The 19722-nt window shown below is 35.2% G+C and overlaps 1 protein-coding gene across 4 annotated transcripts in view; it reads left to right on the forward strand.

Moving 5' to 3' along the window:
• AK9 (adenylate kinase 9) overlaps positions 1–19722 on the forward strand; it is a 58468-nt gene that overhangs the window by 20539 nt on the left and 18207 nt on the right. For all 4 annotated transcript variants that reach the window (XM_031611286.2, XM_031611287.2, XM_031611285.2 and 1 more), the window contains 8 exons: positions 3353–3473; positions 3806–3870; positions 9256–9357; positions 12639–12845; positions 14354–14475; positions 15423–15635; positions 16223–16483; positions 19489–19607. In XM_031611286.2, the coding sequence (XP_031467146.2) occupies positions 3353–3473; positions 3806–3870; positions 9256–9357; positions 12639–12845; positions 14354–14475; positions 15423–15635; positions 16223–16483; positions 19489–19607 (1210 nt within the window). The remainder of the gene's footprint in view (positions 1–3352; positions 3474–3805; positions 3871–9255; positions 9358–12638; positions 12846–14353; positions 14476–15422; positions 15636–16222; positions 16484–19488; positions 19608–19722) is intronic.

A 19722-nucleotide genomic window follows, 5' to 3' on the forward strand; every position in this document is an offset into this window, starting at 1 on the left:
TCTTAATGGATTAACTGATTTATATCACACTGCAAGTTTCATTGCCCAGTAACAATTTATATAATCATTACTTGCGCAACCCAATCCATTATCAAAATGTCTTTCAGTAGTAAGAACTGCCCTTTAAGAAAGGAATGTCTCCACATACTTAGTGTATAGCCAGATGTGAGAATTGGTCCAGAGAGCCTTTCAATCCCTTGTCCCTGAACAAATCAAGCTTATACAATTTATTCAACTTCACAACTTCTTCACAACTCAGCTACAGTACCCAAATGACTTGTGAAATGTTATAACTTCTTAAACATCTTAACTGTAGCAGAAATGCTAAGTCATGGCTTGAAACAGTGATTGAGCACCTGGTAAAAGGGGCCAACCCAAAGGAGCTCAGGTATATGCAATGAACCTGAGTGACCGGAAGGGGTGGAGCTGGGATACACTCCTTCCCAGACCTCTTTTAAGGGTTGACAGTGGAGCTAAGGGTATCTTGCTGGAGATCTTTGTCTACTTGAGGTATTTTGAAGGTAAGTAAGCTGGTACTTAGTAAATATAGACTTAAACAAGAATGTTCTAGGTCCTCTGTATGTCAGAAAATCATATTTGCTGTTGCTTTTACTCAAGAACTGTTTATCTCAGGTATTTCTAGAGAGAACTTTGGGATGTATTGCCCTTTGCTTGATCTTTGTTTCTAGGAAATTTCAAGAATGCTAAAACAACTATAAATGTAGTTTCTGGGATCTGTGTATTTTCCTTTCTTTCAATGACAAAGAGCACCTTAATTTATGTAGTTGGCATGTAGTAAGCTAGCGTTAATAGTCTTATTTACAGTAACAAGCAGAACAACATGATGTAATGTTAACAGTATGTATGATTAGTTAATATTAAACTGCAAACAGCACTACAGTTTTAACCTTTTCTGTGGGGGAAGGACTGAGGTGGGATAGATGCTTTTGGAATTATTAACTTGTTCTCTACTTCTCAGAATTGAACTGTTTAGTGTATTAACTAGATAAGTGAAAAGATTAACTAATAGACTTTATTCTATATCAGAGTTTAGGAGTAAATAAATAATCTTGGAAACCATATTGATACGGGTCAATAATAGTTGGCCTTCTATTTTCCCTTTAGAAAGGGCAGACTTGTGGTCCATTGCAGAGGCTTTCAAATGAAGACTTCTCTAGGGCTTTCAAAGTGTTTTTTTTTCCCTGCATTGCACGCCTGTCTGCCATTGCCACTAGCTCTCAAAATTTAGCTCTAGATTCGTATTTTACACAATCTTTATTATAATTCTGTGCTTTACATTCAAGCAAGCCATTACCTTCTGTTTCTCCGGTCAGATAGTTAGCAGATTCTTTAAAACCTAAGTATAAGCCTTTCCATTTAGAAGTGAGACATTAAAATTCAAAATTTATGCTCGCAACTCTGATGTTACCTGTTTGAACTGACACTGTCATAGTTTCTATATCACATAACAATAAAAACTGCTTTCTTAATTGGTTTTATGTTCCATTTGGTTGTATGTTTCAGTAGATTTTAAGCTTGGAAGGAAATCTACTATTCAATTATTGAGTTGAAACTATAGACTAATTTCATACCTGGAACTGTATCAGTCTTTCATATACATCAATGTCAGTTTTATTTTTCCTCAAAGTTTCATTCAGAGGTGAGAGGAAATAAATTAACTTCAAATGATAAAAGGTATATATTTACTGTCTCAGCTTGAAACAAGCAATGTGCAAATTGAATACAAGACATACTATCTGTAGTCTATCGTAACAATTCAAAGTGAAATGCAGTACTTGCATAGCAGACTCCAGACTGCATTAAAACAGGACACTGCAAGAATACTGTTCTATCAACCAGAAGCAGATCAGCTGTTGAAGAACCTGTTCTGTTAGCAGGCTTATTTCTTGTTAATACCAGTGGTAAATATTCCTAGATCAGCCACTTGGAACATAGCTCATTTATTATCAGTTATTCTAAAGGCTTATTAGCTACTTGCTCAATTTTATCAAGTAATTCTGAAATAATTTATCACCTCTAGTAATATTCTTCCTTTGAGTGAGGGGCAACATATGCTGGTATCCAAAGAACAGAAAATGGTTGGAATTCTAGACTCATAGATAGTACAGTAACTATGATTCCTGTAGATGTCCATATGTGATTCCATAACATATGGAATAATTAATACTGTTTGGCATTGCTGCTATTCATAACACTATGAGAAAACACAAGGGTGGGGAAGTGTATGCCTGGGCCACCAGGTAAGGCCACTGAAAGCTCTCACTATTTTTTTTTTTCTAAGACTATTCAGATAGAATTACCTGAATATGAGTTTTCAAACTACACTTTGAAAATGCCCTTTACTCACCCTCCATTTTCTAATGTTATATTTAATTGAAAAAATCAATTTTGAGTATTGCCATTCACATGAAATTAGCATCTGCTTCAAATGGATGCAGACTCAATGTTCCTAACAATTAAATAACATGTTCTCAAACTTACTTAAAAATGCATATTTTTCTTTACTTGAATTGAGAACAATGAATACATGAGAGATGGAAGGAATGAGTAAGATGAAAGACCCAAGCTCGTTATGTCTGCTATATGAGTTGTCTGAAAATTTTTGCTTATACCTATGTTCTCTTGAATTCAACTTTGCTCTCTTTTTTTTTTTTTCACTGGGGTGACCTATTTATTAACTCTTGATTTGATTCTCATTTCTTTCTGTCCCTGAATAACAATGTAGTACTGGAGTTTATATTTTCTGCAGCATTTTGAGTCACTACTTTTGTAAACGGCTCCCTGAGGTAACCTAAATTAGCATAGCTGAACTGATTGAAATGAATTTCAGCCACACAGCCATAAATCATAAATCTATTTGCCAAAGAGCAAGTAGTAGAACTCCTGGAATAAATAGTAGAACTCCTGGAATGAACAACATATTCTTCCTTTCTGTCAACCAGCTTTAGTGGTATACGTATGCATAATCTTTGTATCTTTATTTGAATCTTTTTCATTTGTTTCTTCATAGTTTCCTTTGTACGCATCCAAACAAAATAAATGCCAGAGTAATGAATGATATATGGAAGTATAAGATAAATCCTCTCAGTGCTCTATTCCCTTACAATCTTAATCATAACTATTTCGTATCCCAGACTCATTTTATTAGGCGCTTGAAATTGAAAACAAAGCTCTAAAACCTTAGGAAGCAGAACTATAATATTTCACTGGTGTGTATACTTTTTCCAGGCTTTAAAAAGAAGTCAGAGTTGTTTATCATTTTTATAGCTCAAAGAATTTCAGGCTTGTACAGCTACATACAACTAATTATTGTTATATAATTGTATTGCAGGAGGCTGTATATTACACAGAACATACTTAGCAAATAAGGATGAAATTAATTCTAAGATCTTGAGAAGACTAGCAGATGAAGCATTAAAAAAGGAAGAAGAAGAAGAAGAAGAAGAGGAAAGGTAAAATACTCAATGTTGGAACATTTGAAATTACTACAAGAAAATTCCAGCTTTACTTTGTATTGAAGGTATCAGTGCATTTATCAATCAACACAAGTGCACTAAAAAAGTATATTAAGCATGGTCCTGGTGGATATGTAATAATCAAGAAGGGGTTAACTTTGAGAGATATCTTTTTAGATTAATACCTACATGGCAAAAGATTCTTTTGCTAAAGTCAGTTTCATCAGCCTTTTTGTTACAATGGTACAGTAACATTTTAGATTTGATTTTTATTTTGCTTCAGTAATCTTTACATAAGTCTAAGATTAATAATCTTTCACTTATAAAAGGGAAATGCAGGAAATGCTGGCACCAGAGGAAGAAGAGCAATCTCAAGAGGATGCTGAGGAGAAAGGTGAAAGCATTTATCATTTGACTTTATCTGTGTTTCAAATGATTGAGCAAATTCATATTTATGCAGATCTTACAGGTTTATTTTTATTTTACATTCAGCAGCTAGAAAAACTATTTTGTATTGCTGTCTGTAGATGCTTCACTGATTTGGGCATTCTTTTTATGCGATGTTCTTAATGGATGCTGCTGAATGAAGAGGTATATTAGATCAATCAGCACAGTTAGATTTCAATAAATCTGAAGGGCAGAACTCTATCTCCTGTCTAGTAACTTATTCTAAGTGGGTTATTAATAATCTTCATACTTCAAACTCAAAATCTGTATTAGTTAGAAAACATTGTTAGAATTTAGCAAACAGCTCATCAGAAAATGGTGAAATGTGCTAGCCTCAAGAAAGCCGAGCCTGAAGCAGTAAAAAAGGAACTGAAATTATTTCAGTAGTGGGTCTGTCAGCATGTGTAAGAATTGCTGAATCCAGTAGCAACGTATGTTACAAATTTCTGAATTCAATAACTCACTATAGGTGAGGCTGCTGAGCTCCATGTCCCCAAGTCCAGCTAGTAATGAGTCTGAGTATGTATTCCCAATCTCCTTTTCATCCCCTTCGTCCTCTTATCCATGCTTGCTCTTCCCCAATCCACTTTGATCCCTTCTTTATCTTGCTTTTGTCCTTTTTTTTGAAATACCTCATATAATGTTGTGAGTCTCTCAGAATCTCAAACTTTTATTCTTAGCATTTCCTAATGAATCTCACTCCCCTGTAGGGAGTAATCACAGAATCATGGAATGGCTTAGGTTGAAGGGAACCTTAAAGATCATCCAGTCCCACCCCCCTGCCTTGGTCACGGTTACCACCCCCCAGCTCAGGCTGCCCAGGGCCCCATCCAACATTGCCTCCAGCCTCACAACTTCTCTGGGCAGTCTGTGCCAACACCTCAGTACCTTCTGATAAAGAATTGCTTCCTAACATCTAACCTAAACCTACTCTTTTAGTTTAATGCCATTTCCCCTTGTCCTGTCACTATCAGACTGTTTAAAATGTCCCTCTCCTGCTTGTAGTCTCCCTCTCTTAGCCAGGAAGAGCCTCTGTGGTTGAATTTTCTATTGGGTCTTATGCCCAGACAATGTCTTCATTCATCCTCTTCCAATGACCCTAAGGAAAGCTGAGTTGGGGTTATGTTTGTTTTGATTAGATAATCAGGTTTTCCCCAGTCTGTTATCGTTCCTCCACTCATTTGTGCTTATGGAAATTAGCTTTCCATAACATAACCTAACTACTTAAAAAAAAAAAAAAGAAAGAAACGTGAGTTACATGAAGTTTCTAATAATAAATTATTTTGAGTATAGACTTTCTATTTTTACTACTTTTAGTATTGAGCAGAACTACACGATTTTGTTTTGCCATTCATTATTTTCTATAAAGTTTCTTTTTTGTATTAGAATTATGTTATGCTTTGTTTCCAATAGTGAGAATATAATTGTCCTAGACAAGAATGAGTACTGTATGAGGAGTGAGACTTTGGAGGCAGGTTAACTCTCACAAACAAGGTGGATTTTTTGCCCCTCGGACAATTGTCAGTCAGGTTAAAATTTAGAGTTAATTCTGTTTAGTGTCAATGCTTTTTGACCTCAGAAGCTTAAAAAAAAAATGCAAGGTTGAACTTTCCTTGTTGCCTTCTTTAATCACTGCCAACTCATTTAGGAGAATGTTTTTGTCAGATTTGGATCTGCTGTCAAGATGAAATTCCATGCACAAGCATCTGTTTCCATGTTAAGAATGAGATTGGAGGCTTAAGAGGATTTTCTTTCTCTGCTGTGATGTCCCTAGGTAGACTAAATTATCACCAGAGACCTGGATCTGAAATAAAAAGAATTAAAAGCTGAAGTGCATGCTAGAATTTTTGTCTTCCTTTCAAGTAATATATACTGGTTTGGGTCAAAAGTGATAAGACCAAACTTATGTTCTGTATTGTCAGTACATTTCATATACTTGTTCTTTCATTATCCAGTTTGGCATTTCTTTTACTTATTGCCAGTGGTTTATATATAAGTATATATAAAAATAACAAGGACTAATGCTAAATATACTGAAGTTAGTAGCTTGCTTTTAATTTTTAATTATGTAGCAATTTACTTACTCTCTGTCAAAGTACTTTAGCTTTTTAGGGTTCTTTCAGTTGAATATGAACTTGAAAAGATTTCTACTATATAACTTACAGTAATTTCCATAAAAACAGCTCTTCCTCAGAGTGAATGGGTTTAAAGTATTAAATATAGTCCTAAGTGGTTCCTATAGCGTCTCAAACAACAGAGTTCAGCTTAGTTTTATATTAAAACTTATCTAGAGCTGTGCACATCAAAACAAATTATTAATGATAAAAGTAATAATGTAATACGCTTGTGCTATCAACATGTGATAAGTCCTTGACCAGAGAAAATCATGTCTTCGTACACCTGCAGTTGATTTCAGTAATCAAACAGTGACTCACTAAAACACTGTTCTCTGTCCTTTATATAAAGAGCACTGTCCTGTTGCTCTTAGCCTAACATCTTTTATTTCACGTGTAGTGCCGTCAGCACATTGACTGCAGCTTTTCTCCCATGTGACATGTCTTTATATAAATATAAATGAATTATACACAGTTGTTTTTTATGGCAATTGTGGTATAAAAATGAGAATTAGAAAAAGCCTACTTTGCAGCTGCTGTTGTGCCCTGTGGATGTCATGTAAGTGTTGCATTTTGTAACTTCAATCTTTGTAATGTCAGCAGGATGTTGAATTAACTGGGATTTGCTTCAGGACTGAACATATTCAGATTTATAATGCTATCTGTGTTTAAAAGGAAAAAGTAATGAGCAAGGTAATTTACCTGTCTCTTAATGAGATTAAAAGTACCTAGGACTGTATAGATTTATGAAATATATTTAAATGAGTTAGGAAATGAAGTTCAATGCTGGAAGTGCCTGTGAAGCGTGTGTGCACAGAAAATATTCAGTAGCTCTAGCTTGTAATGCCTGCTGAAAACCATAGCCCCTTTCTCACCTTTCATTATTCCCAGCTTAAATTATTTTTAAGAGTTTTTTATATTGTTTATGTACTTTTCAGCAGCTCTGTCTGAATATGTACCGTAAGGCAGCTATTTAACTTCAAGGGAATATATTTTGGGCATTGTAAAAATAATTATGCAGCTTTGGTAGAGGTAGAGGGATGTGGGTTCAATTCCAACCTTCTGGAGATAAAATTTGTTGCATTTCTTTCCTACAACGCTTTAGCAATAAAATACCCCACACAACTGATCTTGTTCATTAAAGCAAACAATTGTCGTCATTTAAGACTTCATTTTCTGTATTTTATCCATCAGCCTTGCTTTTCTGCTGGCAATTATCCCCTCACTACCACAGATTCCAGAGGAGCAAATGTGTGCCTATGCCTCAGTCACAGCTAGAACAAACCATCAGGAAGAATTTCTGTGCTGAGACATCTTTAAAGACTGCCTGGGCACCCTGCTCTAGGTGTCTCTGTTTGAGCAGGGTAGGGCCAGGTGGACCTAGATATCCCTCCTAACCTCAGCCCTTCTGTGATTCTGTAATATTGATCCATCTCTTTTCTCACGTTACAGATGGTGGAGGATTAAATCAATGTCCATCTCTTCAGCTTTTAATTGCATTTTTGCTTTTTAATCCTTTTGTGATATTATATTTAGTAAGACATTTTCAAAAGCAACAAAAATAAGTGCAGTGAACTGAGCTATGTATCTGTAGCATTTTAGGATGATTTTTCTCCAGTCTTTGAAGAGAAGTGCTTTTTGGATTCAGTTTAATTAAAACATTTATCAAAGAGTTGATGTATGCCTTATTATACAGCCTGTAAATACATTTGCTTTGTTTATCTTGGCTGGCTTACATCCTGATTAAATTTTTTTCTACATCTAAATTGAAGCTTTTCTATAAGGATAGAGATTGAACAGGGATAATTTATTAATCTTTAGATAGAGGAATAGCAATACGCTTGTACCACCAACTTCAAAGCAAGCTGTAGTGATACTAACTTCACAGGAATTGTTTGTTCAGTCACTGAGAAATATTCCATTGTCTTCAAAGCCACCTTCTGGTCTCCTTCATAAGCTGGATGCAATTAGTCTAATCAGCATAATAACAGTGCTTTAGGTGGAGAATTTCCATATTTTCAAGCAGTAACATCACGAGCAACTTTTTAAATTGGATTCCAAGTATCATCTTCAATTCTTAATTTTTTTCAGTCTCTTATTCAGATAAATAAAGGCTAAGAGACTGTGCAGGTATGTGTTCCTTCCTGTGCAGAAGGAATGCGAGCCTATGTGACTTTCTTAACATCTATGAGAAAAAGAACATTTTCTCAACTTACTTGGTATAATGTTTGTCCATCTTTCTTGTTCCTGTACAGCACCAATCTTGTAAATGAAATCTCTCAAATATCCAGACACACTGTGAAAATCAGACGTGCTCAATTTCTCTGCCAGTACTATTTCCAATGATGTTTCAAGGATTGTCTGTGATTAAGTTATGTATGCATGCGAGGATTTATGTGATGACAGACTTAAAGTATCTTTCATTTTGCTTATACTTTTCTAAATATCTGACAGCATCCCTGTGGATATCTAAAGGAAATAAAGAAAAAGCAAAAGATTTTCTTGCATGTGCTAAAGGCTGTGGGAGTTTTTCTGCTAATTTTCTGCTAATCATGTAAGAAGGTATTTGTTTATGAGATACATGAAGTTTCCTGGTACTGCGTAAGTCAAGAATTCAATTTGCCAAAAAGAGCTGAACATGAAAACAAATGCCATAATTTCAGATGTTAAAGCTCATGCCTAATGGGATTTGATTTTGGAGTAGCTGTAACATATTTAGATGTACTAGCAGTGTTTTGCTACTAAGGGCCAATAAGCCAAACAAGGCTTGTAGAAAAATGTAATATGCCTTATTGGCCATCTCATACAATCAGAAAAATTGTACCAGCTTTCAGGGCACAAGCCCTCCTTCAGATCTGAAGCACTGTCACCCAAGGGGAGTTGTTCTGTAGTACGCTAAGTGCCCTCTTCTGCACAGTCATGTTTATGAGCATAGATCACATTACTTATAATGAATGAAAAGTACTGGATTATATATGATACTTCTTTGCTTTACAGTCTTGTAACATCCGATAGATGGTCTATCTTTACACAGATCAGATTGTAAAACATTTCAGTCAATCTGCAGCACTTAAACATCAAAGGAACCAATGCATTTTTTGCTGGTGGTCAAATGTAAGTTTTGCAGTGTGATCTAAAACTATCTTTATTTCTGTAGTGTCTCCATCATCCTTCAATGGTTTTATTAAAGTTACTAATGATTTTATTTGTTCCCACAGAATCTGATGATGATGATAAGCAGCTTTCATCTGAAAGTGAACAAACGTCTCAGAAACAGTCCAGTGATTCTGCAGATTATAAGGAAGAATCTGAAACTACAGGTTGGTCTTATAACACATCTAGTCTCTCTGACTTGCTAGCATCATGAATTGTATGCTTTCCTTTTCTGCAAGTTTTTACTGTATTTGAAAATGGGCTGTGAATGTAATTCCTTACCTTTTTCTTTTATGGAAGTTATTATGGGATAGTCAAGTTCAAATTATTTTAACACTTATAAATTCAATTAAAGTAATATTATGTACACAGTATGATCCATTTTGAATGTCAACACAAACACACTATTTCCACTACTGTGTGCAGTCTAAATTAATAAGGAATTACAGGAAACTACCGAAATAACAATATAAGGATTGCTAATCTTCCAGGTTACCATGGCCTCCTGTTTTCAGAAATCCATGGGCACTTTTACAGTATGAAGTGAAAACGGGGAAAAACGGTTAGAAAGTCACTGTCATGAGGTATGACCAATAGAAAACTAAAGGGAAACAGAGAGAAATGAAAAAAAATACCACAAAAACAAACTGCAGTATTTACAAAAGCTGTGTGATTTTTAACAAATTCCAGACAGACAATTTTCAAATATCCACATCAATAAAAAATGACCTGTCCATTCCCTGCTGCAAGGAATCCTGGAAGAATGGGAATGGTTGAATTTTAACTCTGGATGGAAATAATGGAAATAAGTCCTGTATTTTTCCTAATAATCCATTCTCCTTCTATCAGTGTTCTAAATTTCACGTGCAGTCATGTTTTCCACTTTGGGCAAGAGGTAATATTCAGCAGGAATTGCCTTCTCTCAAAAACACTTTGAAGGTGACTCATCTTCAATGAGGACAGCTAATATAGTATTTAAAATTATTTAAAATTTTATCTATTAGAATTTTTAGAATATATTGAAGTCCAAGATAATAGCAAGATGTTAAATGTACACATTTCTTATGCTTTTTGTGTCACCTCAATCATTATGCATTAAGAAATGGACTTAATTTGTAGACAAAACTGCTTTCTCCAAGCACCACAATCTAATACATGCAATATAAGGCTGCCTACTTAGTGCATTTTTCTGCAATTGGCTAAAAATTATCTGGTAGCATATATTTATAAGTAATGGAAAGACTGTATTAAGCATATTACAGGGTCTGTTTGAAAAAGACAAATGAAAACATGTTCATAATGAAATACATATTAGTTCCAAGGAAGGAAAAAGTGTCACCATTGTCCTACATTGTGCCTTTCTGTTTATTTTGATGGTTAAATCCTTAGCAAAAAGGCACTCTAGCTTCTGTCTCAGCTTTGACAGGTTTGAGAGCAGTTTGGGATGGGAACTTCCTCATCTTTTCTGTTGTTAAATATGGACTGAGGGCAGAACAAGTCATGTTTAATACCAGCAGAACACTGGAAGAAAAAAATACATTAATGCCTTCCCTTTCCCAGCAACTTACATGGAGAATGTGGGGGCAGAGAGCCTTGGAGGATCATTTGTCTCTATGGTAACTACACTCAGTAAGAGCAAAGAAGGCAGGGAGCAACAGAATATGAGAGACTGTAGAATGGATACTTCTGTAAAAGCTAGAGATTTAGGGGTGTGGAGAATTGTCTCACATCACCTCTCTTATAAAGAGAAGAAATTGACTAAGAACAGCACAGTTAGACTGGCACCTACTCTGCAGGAAACGTTTGGATTTTTAGTTGCAGTTATTTTTTTTAGACCATTACACTCTTTTAAAGATGTTTTTATTGGCTATGTTTTTTATTTCTTTAAAAATCTCTTCTTACTGTAGATTACTTCTGCAAGTAGAATGTTGTAACTCATTTCTGATAGCAAAGGCACAGTTGCCTTGCTTGAAAGTATCTTCAGTCTCTTTGGTCCCCAAGACTCATTTTGGAAAAAACTCAAATTCCAGGGAGGCAGTGTTTTTACCCTAGTAAGATTCAATTTGGGATTGTCCCCTTTCCCTGGGAATGTAAATGTTTCTCCAGTTTGTTTAGGTCTGTGCAATCTGTTAATTCCTTGAGTATGTAACATTTCGCAGCTGGGTAAGTTCCTTTCATCAAGAAAACTCTCAGGCAGAGGTAATATGATTGAATTATGTGTATCAAGTAGAGAACCAAATTTAGCATGAATTGTGAGTGTTCATGAAATTAGAGGTCTTTCCATATGACCTTATTGAGTGAGTTTGTTACTGTGTTCAATATGCTGTCTCAGATGATGCCACATATTCATTTAAATCCATTATTCTGCCTGTATATTTTCAAAATTTCATTACCCACTCAGAACTGCAAGGTTTTCAAAGGGCAGGACTCTAAAAGATGCTCTATTGAACGCTAGATCCAGAGAAAACACACGTTACCATCTTCCATACATTACTGCTTTGAGTAGGTCCATGGTTCACAAGGCACCACACGTGATTTCTACAGTGTGAATGTGCCAGGAATAACATGTGCAAGAAGCAGTTAGTATAACCTAATTATGTATCCTTTACTTATTTCTTGCTATCTATGTCCCTAATGGAATCATCATTACGTAACACATTAGTGCTGCTCAAATTTATACAGATGTCACCTGGCTATCTCTCTACCTCATTTGGAACACATCACTGCAGCCTGAAACATAATTAACTGTGGCATTTGCACAACTTGTATTTTAATGAACATAAAAAGGGAGGTAGTTTCATGTTCCTATTTAGAACCACAGAAGTAGAGAGCAGTGTCATTACAGGGAATAACAAATGTGATGTCATGGGCATTTAGCTTAGTAAAAAGCAAATGTTCAGAAACATTTTCAAGAAAATAATTCACTTCTAATTGTGGATCAGACTATGTGAAGTCTGCAAGGTGTTTCTGCACCTTGGACTAATAATCATTCAAATGGAGTGAGGGTTAGCCACTGAGATGTCAGGCTAATATCTATGTACTGTACAAGCTGTAAGATGAGGAGATGAATTGCATTAATTATTCTTTGCCATAAAAGATCCACGAAAATACTTGCCTAAATGCTTATTTGTTAACTTATTAATTAAAAACGGCTCAACTGCAATAAAGTTTTGTCATTCACATTGGAGACAGCACATCAGGAGCTGCTAGCAATATTTAATATGGCTGCAAGGGCAGGGCTATGGCACTGCCCCATTCAGGAGCATGGGAACAGCAGTGACACTTCCTTTGAAATAGTAGCTTCATTGGTAGTTTGACCACATTTTTTGACCAGGCTCTATTTTGGAAAATTAAATGTGAAATTTGTGGATTCAGCAGTTCACAAGAGAAGATTGAGATATTCAGTTCTAATCTGAGCATCAACTTCTGTATATGATTTGATTTTCAGAAATTATGCTGCCTGAGTTTGAAGAGAGTGATTTGCTAAATATACCAGAAATGGAAACAATTAAAGAGAAGATTGACCTCTTCATGAATGACTGGCAAACAATGGAGTCAGAGATCAAGCAGTCATCTCTAGTTCAGGTTGTTGCTTTAGAGATTGCTGAGCAAACTCCAGAAAGTCTGCTTAATCAAATTATCCTGGTTATGGAAGGTAAGTAGTACTGTTTCTGTGATTTTACATTTAACATACAAAGAGGGATTTTTGGAGAACTTGTATGATGAATATACTAGGGGAGAGGTTATACTGAATACTCACTTATATGAACATGCTACATTCTGTTGGTGACCTGAGAAGCACAACTGCAGCCTTTAAGGCATTCAAAGACTTGAGAATATAAATATTTAAAATATATATATGCTATACAAACATAATTGCTCTCCAATCTTTCTGACATCGATTTGCTTAGTTACTTGCTCTGTCTTTTTTTACTAGGATAAGTGTATGAGAAATGCTTGGAAAGTAGAGGTTTACTAATGTATGATAGCTGTTGAAGTCAATGAGACTTTCAGTGTGGTAATAATCTACCCGCTTACATATGTCATGTTTCAAGACTGAAATTTTACAGTAGTCTTTAATATTGTTTGGCAAGTACACTTTCTTTACCAATGAGCTCAAATCTCCAACAATTTTGAGTACTGGATAAATAATATTAACACACTTTTCCTATAGTTCATGGAATTCAATGCAAGTGTTTTGTAAACTAAAACATCTGTTCTGCTAACTTCAAGATAAAAAAAAAAATTGACATGATTTTTCTCACTAAATAATAATAAAGAAATTATTGCAAACATTAATGCCACTGTCTCCATCTGTTTGCATAATACTTGTATTGTCACTGGGCTCTCTGAGAACTAGTTTACTTCAATTGAAAAGTAAACCAATTTATTAGCAATTTATTTTTTGGAGGAATCAATATATTAATAAGTGCAGGCTGCTCTAAAAGTAATGCCTCCAATTTATTTTCATGGAAACTCCAAGTACAAAGAGCACAATAATACTATTTGAATAACGCTATTTGATGGAGAAAGTTCTACCTACAAAACACTTTTCCTACAGTCACCACTATTAGCTATGTGTTTTTGCCAGCAAAAAAAAAAAAACCTGCATGCCACCCTTGTAAAAATCTGCGCTAGCTGTTCGTGATCATCAGAAATATGACTTTCATGTCACTGTTACTACCTCTACTGCCTCACTATGTTCACGTCCACTGTTTGGTCTCCATTAACACTCAGCAAGCATCAATGGATGTCAGCAGGTGCAATTTTTTCCATATGGAGAAATTCAGTGACACACCTTTGCTTCATCCTCATGTCCATGTCAGGCAGCATTGTGTCAGATCACCCCTCTGCTGCCATCTGCCACACAGCAACAGCATGTAATGAATATTGACAGGAAGGTTCACTCTCTACTACCATAGCACCACCACCACCCACCTCTGATGTTTTTTTGCCAACATAACAGGAGGCATTACTTTTGGAGTAGCCTCATAGGTTTATTTCATACATCTGGAAAGAACATTTGTTCTTTGAGTAAGAGAAATGGAATATAGAAATGGGATGATTTACTGTCGTGTGTGCTGACTTTTATGGATGAGGAGAATATATTTTGATATAGCCAAGTGAAAAATATGAAACAGGAAAAAAAATTAACCTTTTCAGAACCTTTTAAATATCATGGTTGGGAATTATCTAATGAAGACTTAGATGAAGAAGCAGAAGACCTAGCTGCTGAAGCAGAAGCTATAGAAGATAATGAAGCTGAGGAAGAGGAAAATGAAGAAGTAAGAATGCTGGCTTTATCTACTTTAACTCAGCTAACTCATTTGATTTTAACTCATTTTCAGCTTGATTTGTACCCCAGATAAATCAATTTTTCCATCTGGTTTTGTCTGATCCAGTTTCAGCCTCCTTTGAAAATAAATGTTAATCACGTTCTTCAAGAGGAGTTTCATTGTATTTCTCTGTTTTGGCTGATAGATTTTATTCCAACAAGAAGCATAAATGCCCCATGCTAGTAGAGAGAATGAATGTTTTGTCAGGTGGAGAGGAGCTTTATTAAAAGAAACAAATATGATCTTTAATTGCTGTCAGCCAACAATGACTCTGTGAGCCTTCACATAAACTTTGGAAGAGGCAATGTGAAAACCCTTATGTTCAATCCTCTGCTTCATCTCAACTATTCATAAGTTTTCAAATGCTAATTTTAATGAAATTTAAGTCCTCAATTCACTCTTATTTTCATCCTATATTTAAAGATGTCCATCCCCGCGTTTAGCAGTACAAAATATCTATATAGTGTACAAATAGCTTTTTAGAACTTAATTGTATTGGATAAATAGATTTCATGGTACCAACTCTCACTGCCCTTTCTGAAAAGTCTTTCTTCTTTACATTTAGAAGCAACAAAAAGTGAGTTTCAAGAACACAACAGGAAAAGATTTTATCATAGATACTTCTAACCTAATTTTAGTATTCAACAGCTGATAATGATGTTATCATTTGAAATGGTCATTCTTTTCTCACTAATTATCTCACTACATTGGACAGTTTGTTTTCTGACAGAATCTAAAGAAGGCATGTTTTTATAGATTCATATTTATCTTGAGAATACAGTTCTCATTCAATACTCTGTTGACACATTCAATATTGGTCTAATTTTCTTGATCTACTTAACCCAAGTAAATGACTTAATTCAAGCAATTAAAAAAAAAATTCACAATCTTTTCAGGATGAAGAAAAAGCTAAGGAAAAGAAAAGACAAATGGGAGACACGAAACACTTCTGTCCGGTCAGTCTGAAAGAGGATTATGTCCTTTACCCAGGACTGTCTGAACATGCAGCTAAATATCGAGAAAAGATTTATTATTTTTCGAATCTTGAGTACAGAGAGGAATTTCTAAAGAACCCTGAGGAGTATGTGGCTCACAATGAACCAATACAAGTGAGAATCTTTAAAACTGTTTGGAGCATATAAGAAATTAAAATCAGTTTTCCATATCTATCTATAATTGTTTATCACGTTTAATTTTTTTCTATGAAATGATTTGTATATCACACAAGTACCTGAAAAAAATGAAATGTTGCTGCTTCCTTAGAGATTTTACAGTGTCCGTTCAAATTAACACATTGAATTAATGATGCAGATAAAGTAGAAGGGAGAATAAGGGCACACAATAATCGTGTTGTGATTAACGAATCACAGATATTACTACTTCTATTATTTTGAAGTTGTTGGTTTTTTTTTAATAGGTAGATGAAAGGTAAAATAAATGCATGTTAACTGGAATTATCTAATTGGGATTTCATTTTTACTTATTGATATCATCTGCCATGGTGTACTTGTTAGCTATTTCAGAGAGCAGGTCTGCTTGGAACTGTAGTAGAAGAGCTGAACAAAGTAAAATGCAAAATGATCTGACTGTTTTTCAGACAATTTTTATAATGATATTTTGGAACTGAAAATCAGTAGGAGATGCACTGTGGAGTCCCACTTACTATAAAATGCTCCTTTTTTTTTCTCCCCTATAGGCTCCTCCCTTAAGGGTGTGTTTGCTGGGGACGCATGGAGCAGGTAAAACTGCTTGTGCACGATGGCTAGCAGATAAATTTGGCATTTTCCATATTCAGTTTAAAGAATATCTGCAAGAACTTCTCTTACCCAAAACTAAAGAGAAAATTGGTCTTGATTTTGATGAAGAACCTGAAGAAGATGATTATAAAATTCAATTACAGGAACTGCAAGACTTACCTCAGACCACGACTAAAACGGAAGATGACGAAAGCAATCAGGTAATAATCTGAATATTTTTGTGTCTGTAGACAGCACAACTGTTTTCTGAACTGACTAGCAGTTACCCATAAAATTCTAGTCAGATAAAAATAATTTATGTTAAACTATTTACCTGATACAGTTTGGAAATAACAGTTCTGTTACAAATATTGACAACGCTTTTTCACTTTCTTAAGAATGTCACCAAAATTCTCCAAATCTTTTCAATAAATTATGTGTAGTCTTGTTTGTTGTTTTTTTTTCCATTTGTTGTTTTTTTTTCCAAAATAGTCAAGACAATTGCTAAAAGGAAGAAAAAAATGTCAGAATAATACAGGGAATGCGTGAAGATGCTTTTGGCAGGTCAGTTTATAACTTGCTCATCACATCAGAAATATGGCAAGTGTTCATATGGCACTGATGTTTATGGCTGGTTTTCAGTCAGCAGTATTTATTTATTTTTTGGCATCAAGACAGCGTTTTACACTGATGCACTTCTGTTCGTATTTTTCTCTTCATCAGCTTTTTATCTGCTGGTAAGCAGCCTTCTTCTATGTGAGTATTTTTCTTTTTCAGACTCGTCGTAAAGTGCTTTATGTATGGCATGGCCAAAGCACAACTGATGTAATTACAGTTCACTATAGAAAGCTGTTCATTGATCCGTGAATAGGATAAAACCGTAGAGGACAACGTGCAAGATTATCCCCTCCATAAACATTTCTCTGACTATGATTACCAACACTATCCTGTTTTCTAGTGTTCTCCAAAATCATTTGATTTCACTTTCACTTTTTGGCTTTGGATGCAAGCTGTGGATGTTTGATGCTACTAGCATTAAATAATACTCTTGTAGTAGTAAATATCTAGTCTTCTTAAAGAGAAGTTTCAGACCAGGCAATACTTTAGAAGCAAATCTATTTGTCTCCACCTTTCCCTTGTCCCATCTTCCCCTTTTCAGTTTACATGGAGCAGTTTCAGAGTGTATAAACTGAATCCATCTTAAAAGAAACTAAGCTCAAGCACATGGTTCAGAAGCATGCCTTGCATCTGTTTATGGATGTTCAGTCCATAGGAACAGATCAGATCTAGGCCTAAATGTTCTTTCAGTCTATGCAGTGTATACACTGGGTCATTGGCACCACTGATCTTGTTCTACAAAATTTCTACCATTGTGCCTTCTATTTGCTGTTATAGAGATTACTTATATATTCATTTAAATGTGTTTTTTGTTGTTGATTTTTTTTTCCTGAAACATTGCTCACTTGTTTAAGAAGCAAATTTGCACAATTAGGAAGTTACAAATACGTTCTTGTAATATCTACATAAACGTTCAGAAGCCCACAGAACTGGTATTTTATTATGTGATCGGATATTAAAAAAAAAAAAGGAAATCAGAGATTTTTAAAGCAAACAATGAATTTTATCAGGAAAATGCATACTATTAATGAATGGAAACACTGTGTGTGTGATTAAATGACCCCATTATACGTATTCCAGTGGAGAAGGAACAAGATGTTGGACTGGGTCTAATCCAATCCTGTGGATTGAATGGCTGTTGTTCATTGGAAAGACAGTAATTTTAGGAAGTCCCTCTAGCAAACGCTCTGAAATTTAGTTTTATATGAAGGGAATATAGCTGACGCACTTCAAGTCCTCTCTCTGCTGTGAAATAAAGCCTGGAGATGCTTGGATGTTTGTTTGAAAAGTACCCTATTATTGTGAGCTAAAATGCTAATAAAAATATACCCTCCATAGCAGCACTCCCAGACAGATGTTATTTATACAATCTTTTATTTGTATATTGTTGAAGTTAAATCTGTGGATAAGTTGGGAGGTGAAACAGAAAATAAGGCAGGACATAAGAGAGCACTTCTCCCTTGCATAGTTAGACAGTTCACTGTTGTTCTGGAGAAACAGATTTATCACAGCTTCTTCTACAAGGTAAAATTACTAGATAGTAAGATTACTTGGTAGTACTTACTTCATTACTTGACGTAAGATTACTTGCTATTGAACTTTATTTTGTACCTATCCTGAGATCAGAAATGCTAATTCATAGTCACAGTTAGGAACTACTCACCCCTTTGGGACCAGCTTTTAGAGCAGCACCTCTCTGTGTTATCTGCAGGCAGCCCTCAGGCTGTTTGTGAGGCAGCCATTTGGACAATAATGGAAATTAAAGGTGAAGAGGTTTCAAAGTATACTGTACTCATGGTCACCTTGGAGACTGCTCTTAGACAGTCATTTAAACGTAGCCAGCGGGACCTGTGCTTTATAAAACTAAATTGTTAAGTAATGCTGTTACAATTTTTGTCATCTTCATACTATTATTTTAATATAGTTTCCATGTGAAATTAAAGAAACTATCATGTGTTTTCTGAATTTCAGAAGCTTACTTTTACATCTATTGTTTGTGAAGAGCCAGAATAAGCTTAGGTGGTCAGGAAACACTTCTTTACAGAAAGGGTTGTTAAGAATAGGCTCCCCAGGGAGGTGGTTGAGTCACCATCCCTGGATGTGTTTAAAATCCGTTTGGATGTGGTGCTCAGGGACATGATTTAGCAGAGGGTTGTTAGTTAGGGTAGTATGGTTAGGTTGTGGTTGGACTCGATGATCTTTAAGGTCTTTTCCAACCTGAGTGATTCTATGATTCTGTGAACTGATACCGGTTAAGGGCAGATGCTGTGGGAAGGCAAACTCCCAGTATTGCCAGCACCAAGATTATCTCTTTCAGTTTGATGGAAAATTGCCCATATTCTAGGGAAGAAAACACCCCCAAGCATGTGGACAACATCCGTAATGTATTCTATGCATTAACTTTACGTATAGTGTACTATGGTTAAATGTAGCAAAATAGTTTACTTTGTTCTGCTGGATTAAATCAAAGGAAGACAGTAATCAATACCTTATTTAGTTTAAAAAAAAAAAAAAAGAATTTGTATGGTAACTCTTCTTGCTTTTTCTCTCTTTTTTCTTTTGTTGCTTCTGTTGTTTTTCATTTGTTATGGATTTGCTTTATATAAAGGAAGTGGAGTTAACTGATGAGGAAGAAGCTATCAAAGCAAATCTAATGGATGGTCAGCCATTACCTCCAGAAATACTTGACAACATTGTTCCTGACTGGTGGAGGAAAGAACCATTCCGGTAACTATAAGTACATCCCCTCTTTCTTTAACTAATCTGAGGAAGTATATCATCCATTGTGTCCACAGTGACAAAAGTGCTGTGACAGATATTATTCGAATAATACTTGGGGCAT

This window comes from Phasianus colchicus, chromosome 2 (assembly GCF_987193195.1).
Source record: "Phasianus colchicus chromosome 2, bPhaCol1.hap1.1, whole genome shotgun sequence".
NCBI lineage: Eukaryota > Metazoa > Chordata > Aves > Galliformes > Phasianidae > Phasianus > Phasianus colchicus.